General features: G+C 41.8%; 1 protein-coding gene across 1 annotated transcript; it reads left to right on the top strand.

Moving 5' to 3' along the window:
* Positions 1-1,608: 1,608 nt before the first annotated feature.
* ANKRD1 (ankyrin repeat domain 1) lies at positions 1,609-10,080 on the top strand (the record flags this gene model as incomplete). Its single annotated transcript, XM_079721938.1, has 9 exons — positions 1,609-1,821; positions 2,482-2,661; positions 3,585-3,722; positions 3,850-3,957; positions 5,002-5,100; positions 6,632-6,730; positions 6,873-6,971; positions 7,109-7,207; positions 9,970-10,080. Exons 1-9 carry the CDS (start codon positions 1,795-1,797, stop codon positions 10,078-10,080), a joined length of 960 nt encoding a protein of 319 aa, XP_079578064.1. The 5' UTR covers positions 1,609-1,794.
* Positions 10,081-10,917: the final 837 nt, after the last annotated feature.

The raw sequence follows: 10,917 nt of genomic DNA, 5'->3' as shown, positions 1-10,917 counted from the left end.
TCAATGTCTCATTCTGAAAGTTCCAGAAAATCCATCAGTTCAAGGGGGAAGAAGAGATTGGCAGCCATGTTTGTTGTGTGGGCACGTTTAAGGGAGTGATAAACACAGGTCAACATAACATCCTGATGAACACACTTGTTCCATTCAGACTCTCACTCCCCCCCTCCTTTCTTTTACTGAGAAAAATTAGGTTTTAAATGGCTTTGGAGATAGTAATCTCAGTTTCTCCTTGAACTATAAAGAGACCTAAGTATTTTCACATAATTAAACACCTCAGAGATGAGAAACCAGAAACAGAGGTCTTTTCACCCCACCCCAAAGCAAAGCTCTTGGCTCCTCTGGCAACCTGTCTCAAGCCTTCATGCATCAGAATTACCTGAGTGTTTTGAAAAATATAGATTCCTAGGACTCACCATAAATCAACTCAGAATGCCTGAGGTGGGGCCCAGGGATATGCATTTTTTTATTATTATTTTTTTAACTTACTGATTAACTTTATTTTTTTTCCAGGAATTTTAAATTTCCCCCACAACTCACACACACACACACTGTATTTTATTTTTACAAGAGATAAATAGACTGACACCAAGCATTGTAAATGGATGACCACAACAAAAGCAACAATGATCGCAATTACCAAACACGAAACACCCTCATACTATGTCATAATGTTGACATTCAGTCCAGGAATCCTCCACTGTAACAGTTCTTTTACTTTGCAGTGAAAATTGATTTGTATATTTTTTGCCTCTGAGTCCTTGTGGGATTTTTTTTTTATTCAAACGGAAAGTCACAAAAATTATAATCATCCTCATCAGTTCACTCAGTCCCATGTAATTAATTTTTTTAATCTTGATCTTTTGTTAGCACTTTTATGAATTCATCAGTTTTCCATTGACCAGCTCCCACAGGTTAGTCTTTTATCCACAGCACCTGAGCACTTTGGCTCTATGACCTAATCAAGGTTATACTGTTACTAATAACCAGTCTCATATAACCTATCTTGGGACATTTTGGAAACTTTTTGAATAAAAATTGCTCCAGTAAGCATGCTGTTTTAGAAGACAGTATGCATGTCATGTGCTAATTATGGCCTGTGACACCATAAAATAAAAGTGCATTACGGAATGCTTTCAATTTCTTATAATGATGGGAAGGTGGCATGTCATGGGGCCTTTTTAGCCCCAGACATCACTCCAGAGAATTCCAAACAGATATAGACAAGGGCAATTAGGACCCGGATCCTTTCCTCTCAGGCTGTTTACCCATGGGAATAGGATGTCCCGAAGCAACACTTCCCCCAAGTGACGTGTGGATAAGTCTGGTTATCAGAAAGATATTATTGGTGGTGTGATACACAGGGCATTTACATTTTCTTGATAGGGTTAGTCATATGAAAGCTGACAAAGAAGGAAAAGGAGCAGTGGTGTGGTGCAATGTCAACAGACAGCTGTCCCCTGGCTTCCCGATAAATAGGATGACTTGCATTGCTGAGCGGTGTGGTCACTGCCAAAGGAATGGCCCTCTCACATTTCTTCCTGATTCACATATTCAGTGGGGTTACTTGTCATCCCCTCCCTCTCCTGCTTCCCAGACACTGAGTCTGGAATGAAACTTCACCTGCCTCTGAGCTGGCCCCGGGTGGGGGGCAGGGGTGTTACTTGGGTTCCCAGGTTGGAAGATTAGCTCACCCGGCCCTAGCTATATAAGCTGATCAGAGCAGGGGGACTCCCCAGGGCCGACTCAACGTTTCATCCCCCAGGAGGAAAACAGACAGAGGAACTTCAGGTCAACATGATGGTTCTGAAAGTAGAAGAGCTGGTATGTAAAGCACATTATTTCTACGCAGTGAAAAATGGGGCAGCCTTGATTTTTATTTGAAAATTGAAATGCCCTTTTCTTTCTTGCATAATGTGCTGGTACTCTGAAAATGTCATATATGGAAAATGGTTGGTTTATGTGATGAAATAAGTGAAACTGGAAAAAGGGAGCTGGCAGTAATGAATTCTCTATATATTTCCTATCTATTATCTTCTCCTTTGCTTTTATTACTAAAGTGTGTAATCATGTATAGTTATCAAAATGCCTTAGGGGAGAAGTTCTATTGCAAGAATATATGTCTGGAAACTATAACTCAAGGCAAAGGATCATCAATCTAAAATGAAAGAATTTAAAATAATCGGTGGGGATGGGGAGGACAGATAGTGATTTTCCTAGGAGAAATGTGATTAAGTAGATTAAAAGTAGATTTAAACATTTCAACCTAAGCTAAACCTTGATTTAACCAAGAGAGGGGGACAAGCATCTGAAGGTTATCCTGGAACACTGCAGCAACTCGTTGCTGCCTGATACAGGAGAAGGTGCTGCAATGGAGGCCACTGTCAGCAGGGAGGGAGGACCGGGGGCTGCCTGCAGCATCCTCTGTGGAGAATGACCCCAGGACAGGCCTGCTACTTCTGACCCTGCCATCTTCCCTTGTAGGTTACAGGGAAGAAGAATAGCAGTGGGGACGCTGGGGAGTTCCTTCCTGAGGATTTCAGAGATGGAGAGTATGAAGCTGCTGTCACTTTAGAGAAGCAAGAGGACCTGAAAACACTTCCAGCCCACTTTGTGAGCCTGCGGGAGCAACAGTGGAAAACTGAGAAACAGCGAGAGGCAGAGGTAAGACCCTTCCATGAAATTCATGAGTGGGAGGTTGGGGATGGGGCAGAGGATGGAGGTGCCAGACAGGAAGGAGAAGAGAGAGAAACCAAACAAATGCAACCGTTCCAAAGCTGTTTCTTTACCAGATTCTAACCTATAAAGAGGCAACTTCTATGGGACAGAAAATAATTGCAGAAAATAATTCTTTGGCAAGACTATGACCTCTGGATTCCGAATCAATCACTGTATGTTCTGTGACTGTGTTTTGATTGAAAGACTTGGAAAGAGAAATGTGTCCAGTGAATTTCTGATGTCTTACACTGTCTAGTTAATCCCAAACAAGGGAGCCTTCTTTTTCTTAGTAATGTGGTTTGTGGTCCATGGATCATTGTTTGACTGTGGCCGCTTTCTGTGTTGACAAAATGTGTTGCTGGGTGAATTTTCATTACTTACTAACCGCAGATAAAACATGCATTTGTTAGCTGTAGTCCAGGATAGTCTATTTCATGAGCCCTGCTTAGTGGGCCACCTGAAAGACACTGGCATTGAAATTTTAGAGCTTAAAACTTATTAGTGGAGTCTTTTGGGTAAAAAAAAAAAAAAAAAAATTCATGAGCATGATACAAAATTCTACAGAAATCTGGGGTTTGTTTATGGAAATAATTACAAAATCATCACTTAGAGACTAGATCCTATCTCCAGTGAAAGCTGATGCTATAAGCAAGGAAAGTGAAGATGAAGGCAGTTAGCAGGAAAATTTGACCCCTAAGTACTTGAATAAGAAATCACTAGATTCGAGTCAAAGATTTATTATAAATTTTTTATCTTTTTGCGCAAACTGTTCACATACTTAGCTCAGACCTTGCAGATTCTGTTTTGACACAACCAGAATGCTTGTCAGTAGAACTCACTGTATTTTGAAACATGGATTTCTTTTTTAGCTCAAGAAGAAAAAACTAGAACAAAGATCAAAGCTTGAAAATTTAGAAGACCTTGAAATAATCATTCAACTGAAGAAAAGGAAAAAATACAGGAAAACTAAAGTTCCAGTTGTGAAGGAACCTGAACCCGAAATCATTGTAAGGGCTGCTTGGTTTTGTAGTATTACACCTCGGCATTAGGCTACAGGGGAATAAGTATCTGTGGAGGGTTTGATTGAATGTTGGAAAACCCATGGTAACTCTCACACTGTTTTTTTGGCTTTAGACAGAACCTGTGGATGTGCCTAGTTTTCTGAAGGCTGCCCTGGAGAATAAACTGCCGGTAGTAGAAAAATTCTTGTCAGACAAGAACAATCCAGATGTCTGTGATGAGGTAAGGCTTATACAAAGCACTGCAAAATCCAGCTCATTAATTTTGTGTTTCTTATGCTTTGCTGCAGCCTTGCTAATCTGGTGCCAAAAATCAATCCACCTGAAACAGTCTCCCCAGCTGTTGCCACATATGCCAATAGCATAACAGGGGAGTGCAGTGGTCCAAAAAAAGAAAATGCTGGATTAGTGCTATGGATTGTATTATTTTTTGCACTCTAATATACTTCTGACTGCTTTTTCAGCTTGTCTTTAATTTTTAGATCTTTGGGATAGACTCTTAATATGGCAGGACCAACGAGTCACCAATGGAGAAATATATTATTAGCATTATCTTTGATTGGACTCAAATACATCAGCTCTACACAGGGAATCTGTAGACTGGAGTTCAAGTGCTAGCTCTATTACTACTGGCCTATTTGATTTTTAGCAGCCAATCTGCATTTTCTGGACCTCAGTTTCCTTATCTGAAAATAGAGGGCATTGGAGTGAAATAATGCCTAAAAGGTGTTCCAGCACAGTCTATTAGCCCATTTATATGAAGCCATTTACCAGAACTCACTAATCCTTTTTGTATCCTTTCCCCCATGAATTGAAATGGGGAATCATTTCTGAAGTTGAATGAAAAATGTCTCCCATTTTCTTAAAAATGAATTGAATGCTTTTTGATATTCAACCTATCAACCATCCCAGATGGAAGAAAACAGCCTGAACTGCATGGCAAATACTATAGACACCATGAAGGCACAAAATACAAGAAAGGGAAATGTCAGATTTAGGTAGTTTTGAATCTTTAAGCCCATGTGCCTTGATGTAGACCTCTATGCACTTAGAAATGTATGTTGCAGAAGGCCACAAATCCCAGTTGCAGAATAATTGTTCTAGACAACAATTTTAGTAAATTTGACATTTCTAACTCATAAAGAAGCACTCAAGTTTCTATCAGCTAGGTCATCAGAGTCCCCAGCTTCATACTTCTTAGAAAGGATTTATGCTCATTTTTATATGCATTGCTCCCTCTCTCTTTCTTAAATCTCTATTTTGACAGTATAAACGGACAGCTCTTCATAGAGCATGCTTAGAAGGACATTTGGCAATTGTGGAGAAGTTAATAGAAGCTGGAGCCCAGATTGAATTCCGTGATATGGTAAATATATTTCTTTGTTTGGAAGTGAGCCAAAGTAAGTAGACTATATGAAACTTGAGAAAACCTACAATGGAAAAGGGGGCTGACTGTATTGAAAATTGATCTGCAAGAACTAGGCAGAAGCTCGTTTCTCCATACAAAGGGAAGTTGGGAGATGGGACTAGGTCATGTGGGAAGTATTTTCTACACATACTGAAAGGAGAGGAGTGTTCCAGGGAAACGAAGGAAGTGAGAGCTGCTGGACAGAATTCAATATCCTCATCGAAGACTTGGGTCATTATCAAGTCAGTAGCCTTACTGAGAAGTAATACAGTCAACACTTGCCTTTCAGCCTCCATGTCCTTCCACCATATGTGGCCACCTGCTCCTGGCCCCTTGGCTGCCAACAACATCTCAGAATTCTCTAGCTGCACACCTTATATGATAGATGCTGATTGCCATCAGTGAGGTTTGGGGATAGACTGCATACAAAATGAATTGCATCTACGGAAGGTAGCTGCTATTCAGACCTCAGTAATTCAACCACTGTGATTTCTACACAGACTGGTACACAGCATATTTTATGACCTGAAGATTGAGCTGGGAAAATGCTTTATTTAAATACAGCTCAATTTGACTTTTCAGCAAAGTGGAAAAGGGACTGGAAAAGTCCAAAGGAACTGGCCAAAATTGAACCCAAAAGACGTACACACAGAAAAACAAGAAAAGAAACAAAATATAAAGTTTGTATAGAAAGACACAAAAATGCACGAGCATGGGATTTGGAGGGCCAGGGATATACCAAACTTACTCTTATGAGTAAGTGCAGTGACCACGAGTGATGATGGTCAAGGTACAGAGGGTGTGCTGGCACAAATGGCAGGAGAGAACCAGCGAGGGATGACGAAAAAACAACAGGGACAAGGGAGAGGTGTCAGATCCAGATGAATATCTTTTGGAAGGGACTACTTTTATTCTGCCAGAATTTTAAAATACATTTGTCTAGAACTTTTGAGTGTATCTGGCAAAAGTGGTTCAAAGTTCCAGGCAGACTGTGGGTTGGAATATCTCTTCTGCCACTTACTAGCTGTGTTTCCTTGGGCAAGAAACTTGAATATTTTGGAGCTTTGTTTTTCTCATCTGCAAAACGAGCACAGAATACCCACTTCATAATGTTGCTGGGAGCATCACTGCGTCTGAAGTATGCGGCACTATGTTGGCACGAGGAAATTCCCAATAAATTGTAGTTCTTATCCTCTTTTTAAAAGATTTATTAGGTTTATTAAGAACCTCCTAATGATGCAAACACGCACATAGATACGTACACAGGAGCGCATACACACACATTCACACACTTAAGAGTTTAGCCAAAACATTTGGCAAGAGCCTTCGACCACAATAGTTACAATTGGCAACCTAGACGAGGACAGCCCAGTGTCACCCACGGATGCCCTAGCAAACCTGGCGTTCCTGGGCTTTAGAAACGAAGTACTAATTCCCCTGTCTAGGGTCTTCTTTCACTAACTCCTGTCCTTTTACCTTCCCGGTATAGCTTGAATCCACAGCCATCCACTGGGCAAGCCGCGGAGGAAACCTGGATGTCTTAAAACTGTTGCTGAACAAAGGAGCAAAAATCAGCGCGCGGGATAAGGTATTTCTCCTCCTCCTGTCCCCCTCCTTCTTCCCCTCCTCCACCCTGTCCCTCCTCCACTTCTCCCCTTCACGCATGCCTTGGGGTCTGGGCAGCCTCTGTCCTCAAGCCCAGGGACACAGCAGGCTCTTGCATTTTGCAGTTGCTCAGCACGGCGCTGCACGTGGCGGTGAGGACCGGCCACTACGAGTGCGCAGAGCATATCATCGCCTGCGAGGCGGAACTCAACGCCAAAGACCGAGTGAGTAGCCCCGCAGAGTTTGGCCTCCTAAAGCTTCACTCATTGACATATTTGGAATAACTGCCCCAGCCGGGCACCCTTGCGGGACCCACTTCCTGGCCTCAGGCTCACCTCGTCTGTTCACTCTGCTTCTCTAGGAAGGAGATACCCCCCTGCATGACGCCGTGAGGCTGAACCGGTACAAGATGATCAGACTCCTGATCATGTATGGCGCCGACCTCAACATCAAGAACTGTGTAAGTGCTCAAGCAAGGGGCCCTGCTTGCCAGCTTTCTAATGAACAAAAATATGGCTCACATACTTGAAAATATTCTTACAATGGTAGTGTTGATATTTCAGGGGTCTCTTGATGGTTTAAATGCCCCTGGTCACTCCCATGAGGACATTGCTGAGTTTGGCAAGGACTCAGATCACCTGGTCAGAGGTGGGGAAGCCATAGTGCCTGCTATGACCTCGGTGCCTGATATAGCCTGTAGTAATTCTTTAACAATTTGGACTTGAAGATAAAAGATGGCCAAACCGCCCATGCTTACAGACACAAGCACAGTCTGCCTTGGCCATCCCTGGCTGAGCAAGGTCTGGGGTAGTCAGGAATAAAGACACCCACCACTGCTGAAGTTGTCAAAAATTCCACAGTGGTCAATGCAACCAAGGGCCAAGGAACTCAAATTAATCAACATCTAATCCAAGTAATTCTGAATAGTCCTCGCCTCCTTACAGCAGCATGACAGGCTACCACTTTTTCCAGGGGGAGCTATGCTTTTGCCTATATTTTTGAGATAATTTCTATTCATCCTCCTCTTTGGTTTATCTGCACATCCCTCAAAATACTTTCCTATATTTAGGCCCTGCAAATGCTTGTATAAGTCCCCTTTACAAGTACGTATTAATTAAGCTTCATCTGTAAGCCAGGAAATGTAACCAAATTTTCCTCATGGTCCCAATTCCCAGTCAAGCATCATCTAAGCTTTTAAAATATCACTGGGAAGGGGCTTCCCTGGTGGCGCAGTGGTTGAGAGTCCGCCTGCCGATGCAGGGGACACGGGTTTGTGCCCCGGTCTGGGAAGATCCCACATGCCACAGAGCAGCTGGGCCCGTGAGCCATGGCCACTGGGCATGCATGTCTGGAGCCTGTGCTCCACAACAGGAGAGGCCACAACAGTGAGAGGCCCGCATATCGCAAAAAAAAAAAAAAAAAAAAAAAAAAAAAATCACTGGGAGGAATGAGTGTAAAGTATTGAAGAAGTAATTTGAAAGAAGCTTTTGGAGAATCACTTTACAAAGAAGGAAAGAAAACCCCAATCATCTTATACTGTGAATAATTTCTTCCTCTTACTGTGTTACTATAATACTGAGAGGAATACTTCATCATTCAAAAAAAAAAAAAGAAGTCTTGGTGACAGGAACAAAAAATAAATGCAATAGAGACTGCGTTAACAGTCAGTTCCCCTCATTCTTGATGTTGGGATTGGTCTTATCAGATAATTTAAACAAACTGTCAGAAAGAGTAGATTCAATGAAATCCCCAAGGCTGCAGAAAATATGATTTTTTTTTCAGGCAGTGAGAGACACTACCTGCAGAGATAAATAGCATACAGATTTGGGGAGACTGTGTAAGTAGCCAGGGAATCACGAGATAAATTTCAATACAGAGGAGTTGGAGGAAGTCATGAAAGAATAGCCTCAAATATACAAATAGGGTTCAGGGCTCTGAATTATCAGTAAGACCCCAGCATAAAGGTTCTGGAACTGTTAATGTCACTGACCCAATGGATGGATGTTCCCAAAAAAGATCACTAAGCTATTGGACACCATCTTGAAGGGAACTGGAAACAATACATTACTGTATTGTTGTCCAAAACTCTGTCTTCATGTTTGCTGATGAGTGTCCCTCAAGGTAGGATGCTACAAGGTGAGAAGGTCCAGAATGAAGGTTACAGGGCCACTAACTCAAATCCGCACAGGGCCCAGGCAGATGGCATAGATGACTTACATGATGGCTGCTGGTGCCATGCACACAACTTACTTAAAGGTAGCAGCCCTTCCCCAACTCAGTCCATTGCTGCTCCATGAAACCACGGGAATTGTGCTGCCAGGTCTCCCAGTTTTTTCACAGAGATCACAAATTCAGTTGGGAAATCTCTTAATTTCCAACTGCTGCCAATTAATTCCAACTTAAAAAAAAAAAACCTAAGCTCTGTTTGGGCCAAAACAGGTCTCTAGCTTTATTTGCATCTCAAAGCTGCCAGTCTGCAATCTCTGGGATAAAGAGAGACTTCTGAACGAATAGAGAAAGAAAATTTTAGGACTTCTCAAATTCAAAGACAAGAATTGAGAGGTGACACAGTTTTAATTGTTGTAAATATCTTGAGATGTATGCTTAAGGTAAAAAAATTTTGGTCTCAAAAGTTATTTATTCATACATCATTGATATCATCTCATTTATTCATACATCACTGATATCAATGTAAGTTCTGAGCAGCTGTGAAAAATCTACCCCTTGGAGTAGTACTTGTGTACTTAAACCAAGGTGTTGAAGCAGCTCATTCCCCACCAGTTTTTATCAATCAGGAATCATTTTCCAAATTGATAGGAAGTGGTGCTTGACCAAGAGGGATACTACTACCTCCCTACACTCATTTTGCAGGATACTGGGTAAGTATGGGGGCATTTTTTTGAGTTTGAAAATGACTTGGCTTACTCTTGCTGTTTAGTGTCTAGGGACTGGGGATTTTTACCACCACCTGGGATATCCCACAGGAAAGAAAACCATTGCTAATCTGAAATGCCAAAAGCATTCCCGTGAGAAACAGTGAAGGGCTGGTTTGAATATAAACTGCAAATCACTCATAATGGAAAACATAAAACACTTCAATAACAGACACCTATCCATTACCTCATTAAATACACACACACACACACACACACACACACACAGGAGATGAATTTATAGATGCCTCCGCCCTGGAAGTAAAATTCCCTCCTCTATTTTGATTAGGCTGGGAAGACCCCGATAGATCTGGTGCTACAGTGGCAGAATGGAACCAAAGCAATATTTGATAGCCTCAAAGAGAACTCCTACAAAGCCTCTCGCATAGAGACATTCTGAGGAAAACGACGATAGAAGCTTCCATTGGCTGCTCTTCACCGCCCCGAAGAGCAACTCATCATGAAAACCAGCTTCTCTTTATCAACCTGTTGTAAAGCGGCACCTAATTATGTTTTGAGAAAGCACAGGGACGTAGGTATTGACATTTCCCTTAGTGAAACCCACTCTATTTATTTGTATTTATTACTGTTTATTTATTTATTTACTGTGATACCACTGACATTCAGATCCTTCGTGATCACCCATTTGGAGAACAAGCTTAGTTTGTATGGGATGCGTCAGAGCCTCTTCCCATAGGTAGCCCTTAAACCGTGTTAACCAGAAGTGCTGTCAGTGCCGACTTACATGTCACCTCACTCATGGAAGATGTTTCAGGGTGTTTTGGAAAGACAAAAGGGATTGTTGCAGCCCTCTTTTCTCCTGAATTTTTCATGCTGAAGTGTGAGACCATGGAAAGCCTGTAGCGACAGGAAAGGAAACAGAATGAAAGTGATTCTGTGAGGACAGTAAAGCCGGTTATTCGACGCCTGGGCCTGGTAATTCTTACTAGGTCACACGCTGTATGTACCAAGGTAAAGAGAATGTCTTGAGTGTAAGTGGAAGGAGAGGGCCGCTGGGCAGTGCAGAACTGAATGAGTTCAAAAGAGATGAAAGTAACTGCGAATTGTAAATGTGTAAATGTATATTATGCTGTATGTATATTTTATGTTCATAATAAAAGCAAATCCTAACCCTCTTTCCTCCTTTTAGTGGGAAAGAATCATAAAAAAAGGCCATTTAGATGGGGTTTTCTTTGTCTTCCAAGTTTTCATATTAGGAGTGTCCTCTAGAACCGCA

The sequence above is a fragment of the Hyperoodon ampullatus genome (genome assembly GCF_949752795.1).
Source record: "Hyperoodon ampullatus genome assembly, chromosome: 1".
Taxonomy (NCBI): Eukaryota; Metazoa; Chordata; class Mammalia; order Artiodactyla; family Ziphiidae; genus Hyperoodon; species Hyperoodon ampullatus.
This window is presented reverse-complemented; position numbering and strand designations above follow the sequence as displayed.